The 26,092-nt window shown below is 37.7% G+C and overlaps 2 protein-coding genes across 6 annotated transcripts in view; both read right to left on the bottom strand.

Moving 5' to 3' along the window:
• Positions 1–1,134: 1,134 nt before the first annotated feature.
• CFAP298 (cilia and flagella associated protein 298) lies at positions 1,135–10,850 on the bottom strand. 2 transcript variants are annotated; one of them, XM_059820832.1, is made up of 7 exons: positions 10,712–10,850; positions 8,814–8,981; positions 6,911–6,978; positions 4,623–4,781; positions 3,983–4,114; positions 1,710–1,805; positions 1,135–1,609 (listed from the first exon to the last, which is right to left on the bottom strand). In XM_059820832.1, the coding sequence occupies exons 1-7, from the start codon at positions 10,848–10,850 to the stop codon at positions 1,499–1,501; spliced, it is 873 nt and encodes a 290-aa protein (XP_059676815.1). In that variant the 3' UTR covers positions 1,135–1,498. The 2 variants fall into 2 exon arrangements, with proteins under 2 accessions (XP_059676815.1, XP_059676817.1); XM_059820834.1 differs by lacking the exon at positions 1,710–1,805.
• A 544-nt stretch (positions 10,851–11,394) lies between these two features.
• SYNJ1 (synaptojanin 1) overlaps positions 11,395–26,092 on the bottom strand; it is a 66,846-nt gene continuing 52,148 nt past the window's right edge. Inside the window, exons 26-32 of one of the 4 annotated variants that reach the window (XM_059826405.1) lie at positions 25,505–25,552; positions 23,749–23,787; positions 23,584–23,654; positions 19,965–20,073; positions 19,031–19,251; positions 13,966–14,551; positions 11,395–13,926 (exon numbers count right to left, since the gene is read on the bottom strand). In XM_059826405.1, the coding sequence (XP_059682388.1) occupies positions 13,697–13,926; positions 13,966–14,551; positions 19,031–19,251; positions 19,965–20,073; positions 23,584–23,654; positions 23,749–23,787; positions 25,505–25,552 (1,304 nt within the window). In that variant the 3' untranslated portion in view covers positions 11,395–13,696. Of the gene's footprint in view, positions 13,927–13,965; positions 14,552–16,656; positions 16,678–19,030; positions 19,252–19,964; positions 20,074–23,583; positions 23,655–23,748; positions 23,788–25,504; positions 25,553–26,092 lie in introns of those variants that run through there. The other 3 variants (XM_059826420.1, XM_059826413.1, XM_059826428.1) reach the window with 3 other exon arrangements.

Raw genomic sequence — 26,092 nt, 5'->3', positions numbered from 1 at the left:
GCCTATTCTTAAGACCGATGGAGTTTGTGAACATGATCTAGTTTGGCTCAGGTGGAAAGGAAGCACATGTATGCAGGGGCAACATGGTATCCTGAAGTCTATTGCAAACTACAAAACCAACATCCTGAGCTGGCTTCCCTTTCTGCGCTGCAGAACGGAAAAGGTATGCGTTCTCGGCTCCCTGCTGCTCTAGGGACAACTGTTTTGGGGTGTGAACGAAGACATAATTTCAACTGTTGGCTGTAAGTGCCCACATCTGTTTGCCTCTTTTTAAAACACTCAGTTTTTCCTCATGCAGAATTTTCAGGGCACCCTGGCTTTCCACTGCTCAGCAACCTGACAAGTATGCACATCTGCCTCCATAAAAAAGCACCTCCTTTAAGGACACAGAAGTCTAAACAAGTAAAACTTGAGGAACTTGTTTCTAAACATTAATTATCTACCTAGATAATTCTAGAGATTTAATTATCCATTAGTCACACAGTATCCCAAATCAGAATTCTCCCTCCAAATACAGACACATTAGCTTCAAGTCTACTAGCATTTCCTTTGTTAAGTCTTGAACCCAGGAACTGACTGAGGATACACTTTAGAAACAATAACAGGATCCTAAACATCAAGCATAGTGGAAACCTCTCCAATAAATGTAATGATTTCTCATGGTAAGATGCTGATTTGTTAGAAACTAAACACTTCTAATCCAGTCATAATCTTAGAAGCACTTCCACGTTAGAGATCTTGCCCTATTAAACTTGGTTTTATTGTATTCAATCTACTTGCAAATGATGCTTACTTTTCTAAACAGACTTCTGTCAACCTTTTATATAAAAGCATCATGGCTAACAGCTTGTTAAACTGAATGAGATCACTAGGTTGGCTTCCAATGTCAATGAAAATTAAACCAAAATAATGAAAATGAAGCATTCCACAAGGATTTTCATGTTATTTGTGTTTATGTAAAAATGCTTCCTTTAAACAATAGTTAAGAGGTCAACTCATTTAAAAACGATAGTTTGGAACTAGCTATGTTGAAATGCAAACAAGCACATAAAAATCACTAATTTTCACTGGATTAGCCTGGAGAAACTGATTTCTTATAAAATAAATTACCTTCTACAGACCGTACCATCTAAAAAGAAATGCAAGAATCAGGAAGGAAGTATAAAGACCACACAAAACAATACCAAACATTCTAGTGCATATTTGCTAGATATATTATCTATGAAACAGGTTAATATTTCAATATTCAAATTACAAGTTTCTAATAAAATAACAAACTTCAACAGGATTGATTCTGTTCTTTGCAGAGACAAGTGCTGCTACAGTTACATAGAAATGTAAACATTTATTGAAATCCTAAGGCTGAAACAGGCATCTGCTATGGAAGTGACAATTTCAGCTTTTGTAGGCAGCATCTACCGCACACAACACAACTCCTTGTTGCAAACAAGTGTATCAACCAAACAGCTTAAAGAGGCAAAAAGGTATTTGCAGAGCTTCATCTTGGACCCCATTTGATGTCTTTTACACCATGGAATTGCCTTTTCAAAGCATGGTTGTCTGCCCACTCAGCATTTAGAAATGAGTCGTCGTCATCCTCTTCTAGTTTCTGTAAACAGAATCGACAGGTTAAGAAGGCAGTAACGAATGTTACCTGTGGTTAGTGTCTCCAACAACACAGCTCACACACAGTAAAAAGACACTGTTACCTTAAGTTCCTCCTGCTTTCTGTAGTAGTACAGCATCATCTGTTTTTGCTCTTCATGACTAATCAGAGGTTCACGCCCTGGAGCTCCTTGTCCTTTCTGAAAGGGAAATCGTAAATTTTATTTATGATGGCATTTGCAATACAAAAGAGAAGCTGCTACGCAAAGATAGCAAAATTTTTCTTCAGACAATAGGATTCCTCAAACTTAATAAGGTCCCACAGGACAGGAAAATAAACGTTGAGAAACTTCTGCTGCATTCAAGTGAGAATTATTTTTTCATCTCAACATTCGAATCATGCTGCCCATTTTGTGGACATCAACGGAAGCTGGAAACAGGATTAAGTCTATTTTACTTAAACTTTGGCTCTAAAAGACATAATAAATATCTCTGCTTTAAGGCCTTTCTAGATGTCTCAGGATGGGCCCATCTACCTTTAGTTCCCCTGCTAATACAGACTCAAGATGGCATAAGACTTAGTAAAGCAGGGAAGGAAGGCAGTTACAAAACACTACTAATAAAAGAAATTTTATTTGTTACTACAAACAAAACTTTTTTTTTCCAGGCAACTGTTCTCATGGAAGAAATGATGCACACAGCAGAAAATAGCTGATGACAGCTATTGTCAACAATAGCAAACAGGACAGTTTGAATGGAGATGGTGAATCCTCTCTGGAACAAAAACGGTCTGAGGTGGTTTCAATTAGCTCTCCAACCCAAGAATGCAGGCATCCCTTGTCAGACAGAGAACCACCGTACTACTTTGTATTCTCTGAAGAAGTCCATCAACTAATTAAACAGTAAGACAACTTTCCTGGGAGCCTACATTTCAATGGCTGTTGAGTTGTCACACAATTTTTCAGACACCCTGATAGGAAAGAGAAAGCAATTCTGGTCTTCTAAATGACAAACTCATACATCACTTGACTTACCTTTGAGTAATTCTATTACAAACACCTGCAGATAATAAGATCTGCCATAACCATTAATGCTTTCTGTGACAGAGAAGCTCTCAGTGACATGGAGGTGAAATGCAGCTCCAGAATAATTCTGAGCTGTAGGTAAGTACTCTGAGACATTTGACATTCACAAAAGCACCCTTGGAATGTGATTTTATATATAGAGAGAGATACATACACGAACAGGGTGAGCATCTTCTGACAAAGCTCTGAAAATGAACTGAAACACCAAACATTCTTCCCTTGAGTATGGCATTCTCACCAGAGATGAACACAACTGTGCAGTTAGTACAAAATCATTTTTTCCAAAAAATAATGAACAGTGCCAGCAGCTTGGTGCTAATTTTGATATCGTAAGAACATGACCATTGCATCAGACACCAGTATACACTTAATGACTGGCTTCTGCTGAAGCATCAGGTCTATAAATTGAGGAGCAGCAGGAGATCTTTGCCTCATTTTAGCTCATTACTCCAGAGGATGACTCAGACCTGTGTTCACAATTAATACAGAAGGCCTCATCTGCTTCACCACATCTGACAACTGGGAAGTTTCATTTCTTTAAAAAAAGTTCAGCTGGAAGCTTTAGGTGAGCTGCAGCTGACAGCGCAACTGGGTGGTACAGGCCCAGCAGCTTGTTTTTTCTTCCAGCACTCAGCGAGTTCTCACTGAAAACTTCCGGAGAGCACAAGTTCAGGCTCTTCCACAACCTGTGTCCTCTCAAATAGGAGACATGTCCATATTTCCAAGGCAACTGAGACAGTTTGAGGACCTGCCATCAAGAAACTCAGGACATCACAGGCTGAAAACTGAGTTACAGACACTGTCTTTCAGACACAGAACAGACTGAAACAAGGATGAGAGGTATCCACACCACATATGTACAAAACATTAAAACTGTTTTTTAAAGGGCAGAATGTGGAGACAAAAACATTCAGATGTAAAATTAGAAAAACTGTGCAGAATGATTGGGTCTGTTCAGTGCTCTACACTGACACAGAACTGAGAGCCATTTGAGTTTTTTTTAATTTTTCAGTTTGTATTTCATCAATTTTTAAATACCTCTTGGCTGTACTTTAGAAAAGTGCTATGGAGCAAGTAATAGCAACTACAGTATTTAACTGATAGGCAAAGGAATTACTAAAGAAAAACTTACAGTATAATACATTAAAACCTTAAAATAGATGTACAGTTTTAAGACACTCAAGCCGAAACTAATCTAATCCATTTTATACACCTACAGATAATTCTCTTCCACAGAGAATTAGACAGCCAAAGGTGAATAACTTGTAAAGAAATCTCCCAGAAATACTTACTTTCTGTATCTTGACAATGATGGTTGTTTTCTCATTTTTGCCTACATAGTCAGAGAGCAACTTTGTTTCTTTCAACTCCTTTCCTGCCCACCATAATTGTGCTTCTGATTCTTCTATGACTTCAAGTCCAGCCTATGACAAATAAATAAACAAGGTGAAGTGTTGGGGGGTGTTGTTTTTTGCTTTTTTTCAAAACCAGAAAAAATTTCTGGGAAAATCTTTCTGGAGTTCTTAACAGAAAGGCCAATGTAATTCACCTGCTTTTACACTATACTTCTGCTACATTTTTCTCCTCATATTAATCTATGGCATTTTCATTCATATTCCAGTCAATCTTGATCTAACGTAAACACTTTGGGAAATAAATTCTCAATACTGGCATTACAAAGAAATGACAACCTATTTAAAATGGGTCCAAGACTTGCCTCGACTTTGTATGTACATTTGTATGTAACATTTGAAATAAGCTTCATTCATCTTATTTCTACTCTATTGGTGTGCTTTTACATAAACTATCAAACAAAAATCTTGAACAAAATTTGTCATGCAAATGAAAACAACCTTCATTGATACAATGGAGAACATTATAGCACATATTTAACCCAGGCACTGCATGTAATCCAAAAACATTATTGCATACATGAGTTCCTGACAAGTCTTCTTTATCTTCAAACTCCATCCTAACTGGATCATGTGGAGGCAATCCCATTGGATACACAATCATCACAGCCCCTCGGAGCTGGTCCAATGCATCTTTCACCATCTCCATATTAACGCACACATTGGCCTGAACTTGTTTCTGAAACACAGGCAGGGATCATTGTTAATTTAAAAAAATATGCAGGAAGACTTTGCTTTGCAGTCAGTTCAAAGGTTCAACAGAGGGATATTTGAGCAAAGCTAACTGGCTGCACAGATACTAGGAGCACAAATTTTCTCAACTGAGTATCAACTTCTGAATACATCACTACACTTTTGCCCCCTCCTTTTAGCTTGCTTACACTGGGGGGGTGGGAAAAAAGATCTTCACTGAATTGTGCAGCAGGCATTTTGTAACAAATGTCTGTGGGATACAGGCATTCAAACAAATGCGCATATAGACACAGAAACTGGATGTGGAGTCTTTTGTTCCAAGTACTTGTGATTCATGAACAAGATTCAAAACAGTAGAATTCAAGTGAGCGCTAGAGAAGGGGCCTAAAACTTGAGGAAAAAATAGAGCACATGTGAGCAGAAGAGTGAAGTTTGGCATATTGTATGGCTTATGCAGAGATCTGTAAGATCAAATACTTGAGATCGTTCCAAACCCTACTGCAACTGATAGAGGAAAAACAAGACACATCTGGAAGAGAAGAAATAAAGTTGTTGCTTACGGATTTAACAGTTCCAATATTTTAAGTAACAAGGTTTATAAAAAAGAGAGTAAGAGAGCATTGCCTCCTTGTGGACATTCTTAAACTAGTTAACTGGCAAGTACAACTGATCTCCCAATCTCAGATGATCAACCTTTTTTTTTTTTTTTTTTTAACATACACAGGCATATTTCTTCATTTTCATCATTATAAAGTGATGAACCTCACAAACCACTTCACAAACTATCCTTAACTTCATTCACCAATGAATGGCAGTAATTTCTGGAGTAAAGTCAGCATGCAGTGCAACAATTTTGCAGCTTTTTATTGTAAGTGACAACATGGTATATACAGTTGGAAGTTTCACCCAGTAAGACCTGCGAAGTAGAGACACGATGTGCAGATATTTTTGACTCAAGAAGTAAAACTACATATTACTAATTTCCTCCCTGTTTAGAAATAGAGTTGATGAGATGCAATCCAACAGGAAAAAAAAAAAAGTCAGTCTGGAGAAAACCTTTATCGTCCAGAAGCTTTAATCCGAAACATGTCTCATTTTGCGTAGATTTTGCTATGACTCAGAACAGTTTGGCTGAAATCCTGCCTCAATTCAGGAAAGGTTTGCTGCAACTCAGGGCACTGGAAGTGCCGCAGGGCGACAGGGCAGCTCCTCTGCTTGCCTCCACCAGGCCTTTGGAAACACTGAGATGCTCGCTCTAAATGACTGATATGACACCGTTACCAGCAACAAAATAGCCAAGAAGGCTGTAAGCGCACAGGCAACACTAAAAATTCAGTAACATTATCTATTAGCATAACTGGTTTAAAGCTGTTTTAAAGTTCCACACATACCAATTCCCAGAACTGTAGGGGTGGGGAGAAGAAAATTACTTGCAGATGTTTACAAAAAAGCAATCTGATAATAAATACTACTTAATTTGTGTTTCAAAGTCATATGAAAGCTGAGACACAATACAGAGCATCTACAGATTTGATAAAGTCAAGCTGAATAACTGAGACCACAGTCCCATCAGGGCATACCCTCACGCTTATCTTTAAACACACAAACTCATTGGGACTGAGTATGAGTTCAAGTGCTTGTAAAACCAAGGCCTAATCTAAGAGATTAGAACACATTTTTCAATTAATTATACATAAAACTCAAAAGACTATGTTAACGAGCAAAAGGTATTTTATTCCAGGAACATCACAGAATGCAGTTAATTTTTCACCAGAAAACATGACAAGCATTTGCCTAAAGAATGCATCAATAGCAAATTAAGAGCGTGTGGATAAAATTAAATGCGATTTAATCATTCACTGTGGTCTCAGTTGCCAGCATTCACTTGGAGTTTAATATCTGATTCCTTAACTTGTTGAACCAGCTTGCCAAAAGCCATTAAGAAAATCACTAACAGAAATGTCAGGTTTTATTAGACTATTCACATCACTTCATGATATTACTTAAAAATGGTCAGCCCTGGCACTGAAAAAAGTCTATTTTTTCTTAAGCTGCCCAGCTACATAGCACCTATAAGAAAGTCCCACATACCACATGCTACTTCAGGAAACTTACCCTAGAGATTAATGCCTTGGCTTCCTCTATTGTCTTCTTTATAACTTGCTGCATTTTTTCATTTGGAGCTAAAAATAAGAGACACATATTTAATAGTCTACACTTACTATAAAGAAACCAAGCAAACGACCTGTCCAGGTTATTCTCTACTGTAAGCAAATGAAACATTGTTAAATCACAAAGCAAGAGAGACACTACTAAGTTGCAGTCTATTTACTGGTTTGATAGTTCATTGCTATATTTCTTACTAACTTAAGAAACAAAACAGTATTGCTCCTGGGAGAGCCAAACTTACTTTTCCACAAAGACATCTGACTGGTACTTAGAACTTCATTTGGAACAAAAGTACTGAGTAGAAAGCAACAGCCTAATCTCATACTCCCCACAACTGAAGACAAGACTCCCTCCCCCATGCCATACTTACAACTATTGTGGGCTGTGCTGGCAAATGTACTTTAACTGGGGACAAGAGCTTGGAGTTTGCTGACTTTTTTCTAATTAAAATCTCAATCTAACATCAAATGCAATTTTGCAATACAATGCGCATTTCATGTCATAGTTATCTATTTTAATTGTTACAAAAAGCCTCCCCTCAAATACAAAAATCCAATTAAGTCATACTCACTCACAGCTGAACACTTAAATGCATCGTTTGATGTTATTTAGTTTGGCCTACATTTACACACTGTCCAATACTATAACTTTGTTAATATTACAAAGCTGTCCTCTCACTAACAAATAAATAGCAGAGTATAACTACAAGTAAAAGCAGTAGTGTCCTTATGTTAAAGCTGCTTGCAAACTTTTACTGTAAGGCCCAACGCTGCTCACAACCACACCAAACAAGACAGGCTTTGTCTGCGTGCCTACGTACGAGACACTCGGCTATTTCCGAGAATACAGTTAGGAGGGAAAACATTTCACTACAATATAAGCTCTTAATCAAGTTCAGTAAAGGCTTAAATTTGATTGGCAATGTGTTGTTTTAGAAGAATTATTTTCCCCAAAATAAGATACTTGGAGTAAGCTGTTTGTGGATGACTAGTTAAGACTAAGATATTTAAAGATTCCTCCTTAACTGAGCTGCCCTGCAATGAACATCTAAAGGGCTGCTGACCCGACAAGGGCTGTTGTGGTGTCGGGAGTACAGGAACAGACAGCAAGAAGACAATGGCAGTCTCTTCTGTGCAATCAGTCCTCGTGCTCTCGACTGTAGAGTGGTGCTCGATAGACATACCAAGTGCTAAGGCAAAACCACTTGGCTGGAGTTGCAAAAAGAAGAAGTGACAGGAGTGAGTTCAGTAAGTCTGAGTCACAGTGAATGAGAAAAAAGGAGAAATATTAGAAAAACAACCTGTTAATGTATCTTGGAGCCTCTGGAGAAAAATAGTACACAAATACACATTTACAAATGGGGAAAATAAATTAAAGTGAAACAGTCAAACTTGCCTCTGATAATTGTTTACTTATCTTTGGAGTTTACTTCAAGTACTACAGCTGCAAAGTTAAACAGCATATGTGCTGAAGAGATATACTACTATTTAGGTTTTTAAATCAACATTACACCAGGTCCTAATCCAAGACAGAAGACTTATGTACGTAACTGATAGTTTAGTTGATCTGTTGTGAAAACAGGCTTTTAAAATAGCTCCTACAAACAAATCTATGACTGCCTTTAATACAGTTTATTTATATTATGACTTTTATAATTAGCAAATAAACATGAGCTAGCTAACATGCTGGCCTGAAATCAAAGGTATACTTCATATGTACTCGTTTTTTTCTTCTTCCAGGGCAATGAGGTAAAAGTGAAAGATCCAGCATTATGGTTTTTATGTTCCTCATTGTATTATAGATGATCTGTGTCTGCAGGGAAAGAAACAAACATTTACATTTGATTTACCATGTCCATTTCTTCGCCCAATTTCATCCTTCTTGAAGACACTTCCACCACTTGGTACACACTTTTCTGCCCACTCATCCTTTAACTTCAGTTCTTCGATTTGCTCCTCTGTCAGTCCTTGCATATTATAAGGCAAGAAAACACCATGCTCTGCCAGCTCCTCCATCTCTTTAAAGTGTTTAGAGAACAAGATTAAAAATTTGTTACTGAGAACATACCATTTACAAAAGCCTTTCACATTACGTACATGCAGGCAAAACCTTACTCCTAGCCTTCAGCTTTTTAAAGAGCTAAGTATATGGAATAAATAATAAGGTCTATAAATACACATATATAGATATATATACTGTAATTACATTACAATTAATACATTCCACACATATATGAAACAATGTAACAAACGACACAGTGCAGGTATGCAAACCTAGATGATACTTGCTGGCCATAAACCTTTTCTTTTTGTTATTTCCTTAGTCAGCTTTAGCTGACTGCCTATTCCTTTTTCTAAGTACTTTTGGAAAAGAAACTTTTTTCAAAATGGAAAAACATTTTCTTGTTATGCAGTAATTAATTTCTTTGCAGTTGAGAAAACATGTAACTAGACTACCTATAGCTTTGCTCATACTACATCCGACCCAAAGGGTCAGAGTCACAGCCAGTATGAAATAAAAAATAAACAGAAGTCTCTATAGTAATTTATGTCTAATCAAGAAGCAATGGTCCAGGATCATTCTAGCTGAGACAACAGAGAAGTGTCAGCCCACTTCACAGCATCCTTTCCTTGAAGGCCCTCCAGCCTCTTTACCATCATCATATTAATTAAAGCATATCCATCTCACAACAGACACACCAGAAGTACCCCAAGTCCCAAGAAATGGCAATTTTGTTCCTGTGGCTGGGAATATAGGCTACCACATGAAAACATATAAAGGCTAAGACTAAATTAGCAAGTACGGTGGAGCAACAGCAGCAGATCTGTAGAAAGAGTGAGTGCTGAAAATATGGTAACCACAGTGTCTGGCTTTTGGAATTTTTTTATTTCAGATTAGCCTCAGTATAGCCTCATACACTATGTACGTATTTGTGGCTGGAGCACATCAGGTGTAGACGGGCTGCACCGCTTGGGTCAGTCTCATCTGAAGGGAATCCCACTTCACGTGTCCCCAGGCTGATCCGCAATGCAAACCAAAGTGGGTCAGCAGGGACAAACAGTAAATGTTTTTCAAAAGCTGCCTCTTGAATTGAACTAAAGTACTAATTTAGACACAGCCAGTGACTCTCCATTATGTGGCAAGTAGATGCCTTGCACCAAGCATGAGGTAGGCAACATGAGAATTTCATTCACGTGTAGGGTACGCTACCGGCCACAAAGGATTTATGCAGCCACTATGGGACAGGACATGCTGCAGTTCAGTCATGCAACAGATGAATTTCCATCCATGTACAGCAGGAAGCTCTGAGCCGCATGGTCACCAAAAAATAAGGACTACTAAAATACCAGAAGGTGGGAATTTACATGCAGTTTGGCAGTTTTGGTGGGTGCTCACTGTTCTCTTAAATTTAGGGGAGGATTGCTTGTCTGCTGCTAAGCTGGGATTTGAGAGATATTTCCTAATTTCTGCTAGGGTAGAACTCCTGCGAGGCTGCAGCTAAGTGACCTTCTAGTGCTGCCCCTCAGCTCCCAGTCTGTGAGCCAGTGGGGCACAAATACCCAAAAGACTGCGCAGCGCTCCAGCCCGGGGCAGCTGGGCTCCCGTTGCTCTGAAGGCAGCCCGTCCCACCGCCTCAGAGCTCTGCACCCGCCGGAGGTGCGGCCAGGCCCGGGCAGGCGGCGAGCCGACTCCGGCCTACGGGGAGAAGCCAGCACCCGCCGGCTGCCGGGGGTAGCGGGCCGGTACCTGAGCAGAGGCGCTGCACCTTCAGCCGCCCGTTGTAGATGCGGGCGACGAGGGGCGCCAGGTCGGCGAGACGGGCGCTGCCGGCCACCTCCAGCAGGAACTGGCTCTCGTCGCCGCGCTTCACGTGCAGCCGCACCATGGCGGGGCCGGGCCGACAGCAACGCCGCTCCGCACCTGTGTGGAGAAAGGAGGCCGTTAGTGCCGTTGCAGCCGCTGCCCGCCTCCCCTCCCCCCCAGCAACCGATCCGCGTCCTTGGATACCGGCGGCAGAAAGGGAGCGCGGGGGGGGGGAAGGCCACGCCCGGCCCTTCCTGGCCACCCTGAGGGCGCAGCGCGGCGCGGCGCCGCCCCGCTACCGCCCGTCCGCCTCTCGCACCCGCCCGAGCGCCCACCGGAGCCGCGAGCAACCGTAGGTGCCACCCGGCGCCGGCCCTGCCCTCGGCCGGCCCTGCCCTCGGCCGGCCCTGCCCTCGGCCGGCCCTGCCCTCGGCCGGCCCTGCCCTCGGCCGGCGCTTCCGCTTCCGGCCCTCCCGCTGTCGTCATCAGAGACGCGTCAGGGCCCGCGCCACCCCTCCTAGCGGTAACTGCGGGCACTGAGGCGCCGCGGCAGGGCGGGGGCGCGGCAAGTACCTGGGCGACAGAGAGAGAAAGAGCTGACATTTCTTAAGGGCAGGTATGTTTATTTCATCAATACACCACCGCCTTCCACAGGGCAGATACGGAATGTTGTACGCCACTGAGTTTCAATACTGCAGCTCTGGAACGGATACAGCCATAAATACGTGTGTGCCACAAGCAAGAAAATCGTTACATTTAACAGAGCAATTTACCACAGGGAACACAGAATTCATGAAAATGTGTGGAGCGTTTCTAATTTTAACTCTTAGTATTTTCAGAACTTCTGCTAGTAATTATTTTCGTTAATACATGTTACAGCGGTTAGCTATATATATACACTATAGTTTTGGAGCATTTCTTGTGATCTTTGCAGTGCTTTGCTGTCAATCTCCATAATCCCAAAAAGTGTAGAGGTGCTGTATACCAGGTACATTTTAGACAGTAGTTTTTAATCACTGTAATTAAATAGTCAACAAAGAACATATTTATCACTTAACTCCCACTAGCAAAAAGTTTCCCCCCAAAATTGTTTTGCTAATGTAAGAATATACCAACACACCAATCACACAGATGTTTATAGCAACAGTTTAAAACAAGGTAATTCACATACCAAAGCACAAGGAGTATAGTACCACTGCTGTGTAAAATGTACAAGTACTGTTCAATGACCCGAACGGAAAAAAGCACGATATAAAACTCGCTATCGTCACTCCTCTATCCACCTGCAGCTCATGGCTAACCACTACTGTTTAAAGGAAGAGTGGATTATTTTATAAATAATGTTTTGATAGCACTTGAGAATTTAAAAAAAAGTACTGTCATCATGTATTTTGCTACTATAAATATGCTGTTATGTTGTGTTTCAGTCCCTGGTTTTGCAGAACCAGTACAGTTTGTTGGCAAGTAAGCCAGTGCGTGTAGGCATGTATGTGCAGTCCCCCGAGAGATGACAACATTGTGACACATGCAGTTTTGGATGAAAGTACGCAGCTGCGCATACGAGCTATGTCCTAAGACACTGCGAACTGTAAGGAGAACTGCGGGGTTTTATAGCGTATATAAATGGAGCTAAGGAAATAATTTATTTTAAATTGCCTCAAGATAACAAAATGTCGTATTTTATGTAATCTCAGGTGAGCTTTAGAAAATCATAAAAGCACAAAGAGTTGCATTTTTACAGCATAATACGTAGAACTGTGACCTAGCCTTCACTAGCCTCAAAGCAGCTCCACACAGAGGATGCTCACTCTCTCTGGGCAAGGAAGAGTCACTCATTTAGTTTTAACTGCAAAAGTGAACGAATTATATTGTTCAGCTCAGAGAATTACTGTTCTCCTCTTCTCTTTGAAAGCAAGATTTTGAAAATACAGCTGTAAGTCTAGTAGATGGGGAGGATGCTGAGCAGACAGCCCAATCACATTAAGATGACTTTCTCCTTCTCTGATGTTGTAACATGGCTGCTGATTCCCTCGCTCAGGTCTTTCTATAGGACAAGAAAACCCTTCTGATGTGCAAAACAGGAGAGTAGGACAAGCCAACTCCAGTATCTTGTCTGCAACTGGTAAAGACTGCTTTATATCTCAAAACCCAAGGAGAATTTATTTCCAGAGGTTGCGGGAAAACTTGTTGTATCAGTTGTTTCCAATTTGTGGAAAAAAGTATCTTCAAAATAGTAACGAATAAATGGATGATATGGAACAATTATTCTGAAGTAACGCTAGTGAATATATGTCACAATAATATTTAATAGCTGAAATGTACCGACACAGAAAATTAAAGTCAACTATTGAATATATTAATATGCACAGTTTTGTTTGTATTTTGAAATTAAACTATTTTTGTTGTGCCTCAAATTCAAATATAAGCCTTACAAATATCATAGCCTCTGTTATAAATTAAACAACTTCTAAACAATACTTGTGAACATTCAAATCTCAAACTTTGGCAGATCTTTGGTAAATACTTATAAATATCAATTAACGAAACAGTAAAAAGGGAGTGGGGATGCTACCAGCAGGGAGCATCTTTTTTTTTTAAATTCCACAAAGGGGAACAGAAATGAGAGAGCTCCCTAAGCAAAAACTATTTCCAAGATTTGTATATTTTAATGAGATTAGTAGCTCATCCTTCTTTTCTCTGTCTATTCAAATACTATTACATCAGCATTTTAATAAATTTCAGACAATTTTTTGTGCTCTACCATATATACATACTCAAAATTTATACACAAACAATAGTGGCTGTTTATGAGTAGAGTTAAGTTTCAGTGCATTTTACAATCAATTATTGCACACAGAATAATCTCAAATGCCCAATTTTTCTACTGGATAAATGTAGCAACAAATATAACCTCATATTTTTAAACATCTATCTTTCTGTAAAATCTTGCGTTGGTGACACCTTAGGTGCCAAAGAAGTGAAAGGATCTGCGGGGGATCTGTTGCTGGTTATTCTTGATGGTATAGGAGGTGCAGGTAGTCTTCTTGCTGGCATTGTATAGAAGCAATCAGTAGAACTTTTATTCCAGTCATTATCAAAGTTAAAGTCTGAACCAAGAAAAGTATTTTGTTCAGTGCCCAGCAAATCTGGAGATCCAGCTGACTTCCTGGAACTGATTTGCTTAAAATCTGGAACACTTTTAGATGGCTTTAGCTTTATATTGAAATTCTCCTCCTCATCATCAAACGTTACCCATCCTTTTGGCTGTACATTTTTTACCATGAGAGATTTACTTCGCAAGCAAAAAGTGTTTTCAGATGCATCAACAGAAAATACAGGCTTGCTTGTATTACAACTGGGGGGATTTAGAGAAGGGAAAGGATTGCAAGCGGCACGTCCTTCTAGTGAATGTGAAGTTATTTCAGACTTTTGTGTTTCTGTTCTAAATGGGTTTCCAGCATTAGGAGTTCTTTCAGTGAATGGATTTGTGCAGTTCAGTCCAGTAATAAATGGATTTGGAGAGCTGCGCATATGTTCCTGGGATGTGCTAAAGGTTGGAATAGGAGGCATTGCTGGCATGCAATTTACAGTATTCAAAATATCAGCATTTCTTTGTGTTGCTGAAGGCAACTGTATCAACTCCTTTTGGTTTAAAGTCGGAACAGGTGATGTTCGAACAGACGTCTGCATCTTTGACACAAGCAGCTTAAATGACAAATCTTCAAAAGGGTCACTGTTTAATTGTGTTTCAAGTTTAGTGCCATAGTTTCCATTTGTTTTAATCTGGAAAGAAAACAAGGTGCTTAGTAATAATCTTGAAACAGCCAGCCATGTGATTACTAACTCCCCATTTCTCACTCTTCTATGAGAAGAAAAGAAGCTCTTGGGCTTAAACTGAAACTTCAATACAATTTGGTTGTAACTTGCACAATGCACTTGTAGTGGAACAATTGCTTCTTTTCTGGAAAACAGTAATCCTTAACCCCTTCTCTGAAGAAAAGCCTACTAGTTGTTAAACATAATTTTCCCCCTTGTCGGTTGATGCAGCTTGAATATACTTCATGCAGGTCAGAATCCGAGCCAAAAGCGCTAGTGGACATGTATAAGAAAAGCTTTAAGAAACTTGGGAAATGATGCTGTATTCTAAACAAGTGATAACCAAGCACAAATATGAAATAAAAAGCTCTAGGTTTCATTGTTTGAGAATTTATAACACTGATGTTACAAGCAATATTTAAGCATCACAATGAAAGGAAAAATTAGTGTTATTATTATATGCACTTCAGACATTTCTATGTAGACATAGGCATCTGTAGGCATCTCCAGTGCTTCTTGATGTGTGAAGGTACGATCATCGGTTTGTAATATTTTGAAATGGCACGTTATCATTGTTTAGAATAATACCAAATGGAGAAGACGGAGTCTTCTCCACAGAACTTCTCATCTTTTAAAAACAAAATATTCCTGTTTCTATACATTTCTTCAAACAACAATGCAAATTCTATACCTTGTAACAACAGTCCAAGAATGGACTTTGGTTCAAGTCATCACATTGACAGAACAGAGTTTGGAGCTTCCCCTTATGCAAAGAATGCAAAGAATTAAGCTTAAGTTAAAACAGCTTCTAAGCATTCAAATTTCACAAACAAATTTGTCATTTTAACACATCACCTTAATATACCCAAATAGTTTGGATATTTAGCATGAAAATTCTGTTAACTAATGTTTTTTTGAACTAGGATGTTAGCTAATAGCTAACTATCAACTAAAATGCAATATTATAGCCTAACCTCAGCCTTTAAACATCTTGTTTTTACTGCATTTATTGTGAATAGTTTGAAGCACATCTCCACACATCCACTGCCTAAGCATCTATGCAAAACTAGTCTACAGGCTTTAGAGACTCTCAGGAATAGGAAGAATATTGTAAGTTTTTCCCAATGTATCCAGCGTAGCAATTTATTTTAAAAAATTGCAGCTGTAGCTTGAATTGGTTGGCAGGAGAAACAAAGTATGCTCACAACAATGCATTTGCTCTGGTGGGTTTTTTTGAAACAATAATGTTGGTTACAAGCATCCCTGGTACTACTATGTCAGAGAGTTTCTAAAATAGATGAGGCCTTATGTTACCAAACCATAAATAGAGTAGTTCAATATTGGTATTTTTATATGTATATAGTAAGTGTTTTGGAAAATAATATTAAAACCAAGTCGTCAAGTAACTGAGGGGGGAAATGTGAAAAATTGAACTGTAGAAAGAATAAAAATCAAATACAGCTTGGCACCAGCTGGTGAAGTAGTCCTGTGTTCATTAACCAAGTAATCAAAAAGTACAAGAACCAAAGAAACTATGAATCCCAATTGCTCTTTATTGTAAGTAAAAATTTGCTCTGAATAATTCTGGAACCAAATGCTTTTAAAATTGTAACAAACAGTATATTTTACTTTGGGTAATAGTAAGTTCTCTGTTCTTTGAGAAATGTGAAATATGGATTTTATTTTGAAAAAACTTTGGCAGTGCAATTGCATCAGGATTTATTTGTATTAAAGAGAAATGTTAACTCCAACACCTACTCATTTTTTTCCAAATAGACTGAGACCAGGAGATTCAGCAGTGACTAAGCAACATACGTGAGGTTCCAATTGTTTCATAAAAGATGATGAAGCAAAATATTTGCTATGGCACTAATAAATACACTTAACAGTATCAATTTTAATTGCATTATGAAAGGAAAAAGCAAACTATGGTATGACAGTCAATTCATTAATGTGGACAGGTGGTTTTTAATGTGGATGAGACTGCAGATGTATGAAAACAAAATTCATACATCTTTTCTGCTTGGATAGATGGAGACCACATAAAAGATTGGTAAATAGTCAGATACCTGTTACCCTGATGGTTGCTCCTGCTTGTGAAAGAGAAACAGACATCAAAGGAAAGAAAATTAGGAAGAAAATCCAAGTATCAAAGCAACCTCATATTAAAAATACTTTAAGTTTTCACAAAGCCATTTTTTGAGATATGAATACAAACCAAAAATATTTATTTATTACCCACTATACTAAATTCTAAGTTTCTGTCGTATTTTAAGACTTATAAGCTCTACCATTAAGAGTCAAAAAAACCAGCTCAAGCCAATTCTAATGTTATTTCCATACAGACATTCATTGTGCAGCTGATTGTGCTATTTTTTGAAGACTGATTATAATAATTTGACTATTGATGGTCTAATTCTAACCATCGATTAACAGGAAAAGCACTATAGCCCTCATTCTGGGAACTGTGTTGGTATAATCACTCATCTATATTACAGTTTTTCAAGCTGAAAATAACCATAAGACTTCTCATTCCATCAAAACCAAAATCTCCTTAACTTACAATAAATAAAACTATTTACAATAACTACTTTTCTTTTTTAATTTATTGCTTGGTAATCTCTAGAGTCCTGAATATTCACACTGTACACAAACAATTATTTTTATAAGGAGATATTTAGGTTCTTAAATATCACAATCAAGCTTTGAATCAAAGGATGGGCTTGGAATCCATTACCTCTCAAAAGGCTGTATTTATTTAAAGACCTGTTCTCAGAAAACTTCATATATACAAATGGTAATCAAGAAATGAAATAAACATCATTTAACTAAACTCAAAAAAAGAAAACTGAAATAAAAAACCTAAGCTGGAGACAATAAATGAAGCTCAGAGTGGGCCTTGTGATTCCACAGCCTGCATTAATCAAAGAAATCTGATTGCAGAGAAAATTATAAGCTCCCTGAACTAGTCTTAAACTATCTGGTTTGGATATTGTTAACAATATAGCCACAGCATTACACAGCTCAAAAACCTGTTTACAGTGTTCTTAAGCATATTTATGATTGCTGTATATACACACAGATAAATGTAATTTTCGTAATAATTTTGACAACTGCTTGTACCTCTTTCACAAAATAATCACTGGTAAAACTACATTTAGAAGGTGTGAGGCTTTCAGAAGTGACACAATGCAATCTGTTTCTATTCACAAAATTGGTACGTTAAAGTACCTTATGCCTCCATGTATATTCTCTGCTGGCAACGTACTTTCTAACAAACTACAAAAAGTCCTGATATTCTACCTGTATTTTCAAAAATATCCTTTGTTTTTTCACCTAAATTTCCAAAATGGAAAAAAGTTAACAGGCAGAGAGGTTCAGCAGAAAGAAAGGAAGAGCATTTAAAGATTTTTCAGTTCGAATTCAAAATCAACTCACTGAGGACTGAATTTGGCTGTTTCACTGTGGTATGAAATAGGTATTAACTAACTGCTTTAGTGAAAGTGGGCTTCAGATGTAGAGATAAGGTAAAATCCAAAATATTGATGAAAACTTACGTAGTCATAAATATCCACAGCCAAGTTATGTTTAAAAAACCAAACACCAGAAAACAAAACCACAAATTTACTCTTGGTAAGAACTGGGCACAAATCCATCAGCTTCAATAAATCTTTGCTTTTATTCAAGTAGTGTATTATCTGACCTAGCACCTGATACTTTAACAGCACTGGCCTTTAGTGAAGAAGTTTAGCCTTTTGTATATACAAACGAAACTGAAAACCTACTTCTGCATTTTTAAGCAGTAGTAAGAAACTACATCTTCTCCCAGAAAAAAGGGGTTTTTTTGAAAATAACACTCTAAATGGTCCCACAGAACAGAATATTTATGTTACTATATTATATTTTTAGATAATTTTGTTATGTTTCTATATTTTAATTTACACTGATGAATGGGGAGAAATGTATTTCTACTAAGTATCAATCAGTATTGTCTTCCTGCAATGAATTATCATCAACAGAAAGCACCACATCGTGCAATCTATAAAGCTTACTTCATAATCAAAACCTGTGTTAGCTAGTTACTACACAGTTTAAGTCATGCATGTGTCATTATAAAATTACATTTCTTAGACTGAGTATTTTTCCATACAAACTTGTCAGATGACAACATAATTTTAAGAACAAGCTGTCCATAAGTTGTAAGTCTGTCATACAAAATCTTAAGTTAAATGTTTAGTATTTGAGATGTTAGTTATTCATGGACAATACATAAACAATTACAGTATTATCCTACTAGAGCCTGATGATCTTTGAATCCACTCTTTTGACCTTTATTTTTGTTTGTTTGCTTGCTTTAGGAGTTTCTCACAAATCTACAGCATTCAGTACAAACTGTGTTAATTTACATAATGAAAAAAAGTGTATATACAAGGTTTTTCTACTTACTTGCTGCTGTGAAGGAGCAGATTCAGAAGGCAAACTGTGAGATGATCGGCTACGAGGGGGCGGTTGTGGGGGTTCCAGACTTTGTGGGGCACTTGTCTGAGATGGATGTGATGCCACAGGTATCAGAGGCTCCTGCATCCTTAGCACAGGCAGTGGCTGAGTGGTTGGCTGAGCAGGTCCAGCAGCCTGAGGCTTTAGTGGTTCAGGAAGCAATGGTGAGCCTGCAAGTATATTTGCAGTGTTTTTCATTGTAAAGAATTGTATTAGAAATCTTAAGAATGGCACAAATGAGAACACGTGGCTGTGGAAGCACCAGACAGAACTGCAGAAGAAGGGGCTGTAAGAATAGCAGGTGTTCATGGCAACGAGATTAGAAGTCATCAAAAGCTCAGCATATCTCCATTTAAAATTGCTACTACAGATACAAAATAGAGAACCAGAAACCATGTCATTCTTAAGTGTACTTCAGTTGTATTTAAAAGTATTTTGGAAGTCACTATTATAAAATGCATATTTTGATAGTAATACAATTTAAAAAAAACCTTTACGTTTAGGAAGTGGCTTTGAGACTCAAACATGAACACTATTCCAAATATCATGATTATGGAGCAACCACTGCAGAGAATGATCCAGTGATCAACACCTATGATAGGACACACCAATGTGCCCAGACCAGAACACAGCAGTCTGATTAAAGTTTCTCATGATGGTGTAAGCTCTGTGGGTCTAGATCTTCTCTGACTGCTGCCTATTATCTCATAATGGTTTACAATACTTGTGGATGATCAACACTAACAGAAACTGCTACTACGTTTGGGAATCTTAATTTCTAGCAAAAACCGCAGAGTTCTGTTGAAAACAAAGCATTTGAACCAGAGACAGTACCTCTTCACTGAATAGTGACATTTATATTTAACTTCTAAAGTAAACCTACCCCTTGGTGGTTCAGCTGGTTTGGTTTGAGTTTCAGGCGCTGGTCTTCCCCCAGAGGGACGGACATGGCTTTGTGGTGCACTAATAACTCCAGCTCGAGGTGGAACAGTCTGACACAATAATTGGTAAAAAGAAATTATTTTAGTTCTACTTCTGATCTGTAGTCACCTACTGTTAAATGATTCAGGATAATTAGGACTCTGTGAAAAATAAATTCTTTGATAACAGTTGCTAAGCGAATTTTTTATGCATCTATAAAAGCAAAGAATATATTCTCGAAACATTATGAGGGTCCAATTCAAAGCAAAGGATTTTTACAACAGTTTTCAACTTTATATAAATATTTACCTGTGCAACAATGTTTGAAACACTTGGTTTTTTAGTATTAGTAGGTTAATTTTACCTAAGTCTGTGAATTGTTGTAAGCAACAAAAACAACTACTTTATTTGGAGATCTCATATGGACACATTGATAGCCCACTGTCAATGCAGACTGTAGACACCATCTACCTTTTAGGCTATAACTATAGCCTGCCATTTGCAAACAACAGCTACAGTCAGTTTTATATAGTTGAAGTCCAAGATATGCATAAAAGACCATGGTTAGTTCTTTTCTCTGAAACTCATGTTTGCTAACTGTAATGCAGTTACTCCTGTTCCTCAGCAAACAGTATTAATGAAACATACATTCTGCCTCATCTGAAGGCTGGAGTCTTCCCAAACTTGTTGGAATAGAAGTTAATATGCTGGGAATGGAATTGCTCTCATAAAACAAAATAAAGTCTACATCTCTACATCAGTATTTAAAGAGAAATAGAAAACTATTCCAGATTATAACTGAAGCTGAATGAATTACAAAGACCACATTTGAAAGCTGAATGTAAAGCGTTAGAATAAAAATGCTAGATTTCAGAAAAAAGAGATCATGAAGCAAGATAGTTTCTAAGATTTGTTTCCTCTAAAATTGTGTCCTTGGTATATTCTGACAAAATCTTAGTAACAGTGGATGTTGTAGAAATGGTTTTCAGAGCAAACCCCATTACACAACTGTCTACACAAACATGATTTAAAAACAAAGAAACTTCACCACTGCAAAACAAGTATCATCCTTGATCTTACTTTTACTAGATGTATGTACTCCGAAGACTTTGTATCTAACACTTGATTCATTATGCTTGGCTGAGTCCATTTAACAACTTTCTAAATGCTTTAAACCACCTAACCTCTGAAATATGTGTCTTCCCTTTAATTGCCAAGATGCGTTTTGTCATTTCTTTGAATATTCTGAAAGCAGGCAGAAGGGTGGTTGGATTAAATGCCAAAATGTATTAAAAAAAATACATCAAAAAGGAACAGAAAAGAAAGGAAGTCTAACATAATCCTCAGGCCACTGGGTGGGAAGCGGCGGCCGCCGTGGCTACTGTCCCTGGTCCTGAATTCCTTGAAATGAGAAGCTGCCCAAAAAACAAACTGAGAAAAAGGAAAGAAGCAATGTCAGTTAGGAAATCCAAATAAGGGATGAGCTAACACTTGAAAAACCAAGCAGATCTTAGGAGATGTTTTTTCAGACCTTCTATTACATTTGTTTGGTTGGTTTGTTGTGGGGTATTTTTGGTTTGGTTTGCTTAGGTGTTTTTTAAAGAAAATCTCAATGTCTGCAAAAGAAGAGATGTAGTCAGCTTTGTCTTGTCAAATTATGCTGGCAATTGAAGTACTGTGCTCCTTGCTGGAAAGGGGCAAGCAGCTCTAACTGTAGTCCAGCCTGGCTGGTGAGAAGCACAGCACAAGAGAACAGTACTACTTTTTTTCCATCTTGTTCATATGAACAAAAATTCTTGCACTTATGCCAATTCCAAGATACTGGTGGAGTCTCTTCTGTATGCCCAATTTTTTTATTGAATTATTTTGATTTAGAAATGGCAAATCCTGTGCTGGGTCTAAATTACAATTAAAAAAAAAAAAAGGAAGAAAGCGAGGCACATGGTGATAAATGAATACATTCTTTCCTATGTATACCAGGTTTTCTTTATCCAAATTTTAGAAGAGGGCATTTCACGTTTCTGGGAAAAAAACAAAAAAGTGCAAAGATCAAGAACTGTTCACTGTGAGAATCAATCTCTTTGAGAAAAATGAATTAGCAAAAAGTGATTTCAGTGGTAGCTTTCTACAGTAGTTTTCCGTGGTTTCAATATTGTACAAGAGTACAACAGAAATGGCAATACCAGTAAGGTACAACTCCTTTAAGGTCTACAAGAACTCTGATATCTCTGCACAGCTGGCAGCATTCTTTTGTTTCTTGCTCATTTAAAAGGTGGAAAAGGACCCTACAACCTTTTATAAAAGAAATTTATATGGATTTATGTTAAACTCTTGTGGTTAGTTGCATCTTTATTTTAATGGCTTCTTCACACTCTCTCTCATTCACAACAACTGGTCTATCACTCTACTTGAAAGAAAGGTATGGCATTAAAGAAGAGGTGCCATATTTGTAGATAGGTCAAAAACCTCATCAGTATCTACCCCACTGACATTTATGCAAGCGGAATGCTTTTTAGCCTTACTAAAGACTCATATCTGTGCTCTCCATGTTGTCAGTGTTGTTGTGAACATTATCCCAATGAGAAGAGTGAAATGCCTTAGAGAAGGAAAACAAAGTTCTCTAATGACCAAGAAATGATCAGAAAGAGAAAACTTTTGCTGCTTTTTAGTCTATAAAATGTCCAGCTATAAAGAGGTATGGTCTAAGTTAAAGACCCTGGAACTGCCACAACAGAGGGAACAAAGTAAGCACAAATACTGTGGTTGATGTAGCTATAGAAAGAAAAAGTCCATGCTGCTGCAAAAACTCTGAAACACGCTGCAAAGTCTAAAGAATTATCAACAAACAATACCATTCCTTAGTAATTCTTTAAGAAGACCTATAGCTATTAAAACACTTTCTCCTGCCCTAACGCAAAGCTCCTCCTACTTGCTGCTGTTAAGAGAAATAAGGCAGATGCCTTCAATCTCTTGATTTCTTGCTTGTAGTGAAGCACTCAAGTGCCCATAAATCCTTCATTCAGTTCCTTCAGTTCTGTTCCACAAATAAAAAATGAAATGCAGAACTAATGTTTGTTTTGTTACCCTTATCAAAATTAATTTTTAAAACAATGTACAAAATTCCATTACATATCAACTAATCAGCAATATAATACATCAGCTACCTATATAATACATTAACTGCCTGAAAGCAATTAATGGCCATCAGGATATATGTTTCAGCACAGAAGATAATACATTTTATCATACCAAATCAGCAACGTAGTCAACAAGAACTTATAATACAAAGAATAACTTTGCACTTTGCAGTTATTTGAAAGTGGACATAAAACGTGGTATTACTTGAGAGCCTATGAAGTGTGCATAGAGTGCAAAACAATAAAGTCATGTCCAGTATTTGTACTCTGAAGTATTTTTAGTCAACAGACAAGAATTGCTGAGGGAATTAACTCATATAAGCTGTAAAATGGCTAGTCAATTTTGCAGTTTTCTTACATCTGTTATGACTCACAAAAACCCACCGACAACGTAATAAACTGTAGAAACTTAGGAGGAAAATTATTTCAAGACAGAATACCTACCGGTCTGGTTGTACCATATCCAGCAGTTCCTGTGCTTGAAATTCCAGCTGAAGGTGGAGGCTGAGTACGAACTGGAACAGATATTAGAGATCTCTGACTTAGAACATATTTCAACATCAACTTCCTTCTGTATTATAGTTAGTACAAAGCATGTATCTGTATTACCTAAGTTATCTTTTCTTTGTGTTCCAGGACTTTTTTGTGCTTTGAAGCATGGAAAAAAAATTAGATTATCTTTGTTAGATAAGCTACAAACAGGTATTATACAGCAATGGTACATTATCACTAACGGAAATGGGAGTAAAAAGACATTAGTGATTTTTTTTAAAGTTGTTACATATTAAAGTCTATCCACCAGCTAGGCTGTTACTCTAGCACACTCTTATCTCATGGCACACATGAAGTAATTTGACCCTTCTAATTACAAATTAAGTCAAATCACCTCCTATTTCTTGCAAGCTAAAGACGCCCACTTGTACAGGTACCCGGTGTTCTCAATTGTGCTAGAAGTTGTTTTCGTTTGTAGTATATGCTGCAGGTATTCTAACAGCAGTCTTTAAAACAAAGAGAACTTATGTAACGTGCTGATTCAAAAAATTACATGATCAGAAGAGTACATCTGTAATTATACATGGTTCAGCAATCTACAGGGTCTACAGCAAAGTTCCTGAACCTACTCTCTTTGTTTATGGGATAAATATATTACAGCACCAACCTCAACATTTACATGCTGATGCTAATGACAACCTTCTATGCAACATTCAAATTGTGAAGTGCAAGATAGGAAAAAATTACCTTTACCTCAGAAAAGTGCACAATTTCTAACAGGCAAAGAAGTTTACGATTCTGGCTTGTGTTTCTGTTGCCTGTTTCCCAGGAAGGTAAAATCACCATGTCAGTTACAGTACTGGAAGGAATACTCTGTGGTACACTTAGTTTATCAAATTCTCTTAAGACACTTAGTTTATCAAATCGACTTCCAGTTGTTAGACAACCCTGCTTTCTTAGAACCGGTTAGAATGGGTTTCCGGGTACAGTTCTCAGTAATGCAACTCGTACCCTGAGCAACCTGGTGCCAGTTTACCCTACTTTGAGCAGGGGGTTGGACTAGATAACCACCAGAGGACCCTTCCAACCTGAACTATTCTATGCATATAGTGATTTTGCCAATTTAGAAAAATGAACCAGCAATAGAGTCAAAATTAATTGTAGTATACAGGAGGACATCTTGATTGTGACTATATTAGGACTTTCACTGCTATACCTGTATTTGCTACAAAGGGTCACATTCCCGAGGGAATAAGAAGAAACCGAAAACCGTGACTCCACTGGCATGGCTAAAACACAACCCATTCAGCATTATACATTATACACACATACTCCAACTAGAATAATGCAAGAGAGATGCTTCTCATTAATGTATGTCACATACATTTAGGCACCAGAATGAAAAGACATATACTGTATTTTGTACCTACATCTCTTTAGGAAGTGATAAAAATATTAAATTATAGGCCAAATTATTTAAATGGAAATTTCTCCCCCAAAATATATGAACATATGTAGTTCTTCATAGAAAAATTAGGCTTCCTAGATTCCTGATTTAGTTACAGGTATAGCATTTACTCTAGCAATCAGTCAGCTACAGCTTCTTCTGAGAGTCAGTCTTCAAAGTATTCTTCTTGATTAGTGCAGTCTAAGTTTTCACTTTGTTTTTCATAAAAGGAAGACTGCCTTCTATAACAATTCACACCATCACTGAAAAGCAGCAACTTGCCTGTCTGAAAACCATGTTAAACAAAAGAAAAAAGATCCCACATAAACACCTTCATGAAACTACCTTTAGTATCACAAGGGCAATAATATTACTCAGATATTAAATTAGAAATCCATTTCTAGAATACAAAAATTGTTATGTTACCTTCTACTTCTCTCCTAGCTACCCCAGGACTGGGAGGAGCTCCAAGACCTTTTCAGAGAAAGAAGAGAAGCTGTACATTGTATAAGAAAAGCAGTAGATTGAGAAAGTAAACCCAGAAAGAACACTGCCACAAGACAGCTTTACATAATTTAAAAATTGCCTAGCTAGATTGTAGTTACTTGTAGGAGATAACTGTTCATAGCAGCATGGGGAAACCAGACTGATACAAATTAAGTATCAGCAAATATGATCATGTTTAGAAACATGCTATTATTTCAATTTTACATTACAGTTGAAAGAGAATTTAATTTCTTCAGTATTCACTCTCCACAAACTTTTGTAAATTCTGAACGGTATTAAACATCAGTCTTGAAACTCTTCTAAAGCAGAGCACACGTCTATACTCAAAACACTTGAAAATAAACAGGTACATTAGTTATACCCTGCAACATTAAGTCTGCTTCTTGTAATTCAGGAGAATACTACGTAGTATGTTTCTGCCAAGACTACATATAAATAAGCAAGTTTATGGAATAAATAAGTTTCCCATTTTATATGATGTATTGTATCCTACAGAATTGTATCATT

The sequence above is a fragment of the Gavia stellata genome, chromosome 1 (assembly GCF_030936135.1).
Source record: "Gavia stellata isolate bGavSte3 chromosome 1, bGavSte3.hap2, whole genome shotgun sequence".
Classification (NCBI taxonomy): domain Eukaryota; kingdom Metazoa; phylum Chordata; class Aves; order Gaviiformes; family Gaviidae; genus Gavia; species Gavia stellata.
This window is presented reverse-complemented; position numbering and strand designations above follow the sequence as displayed.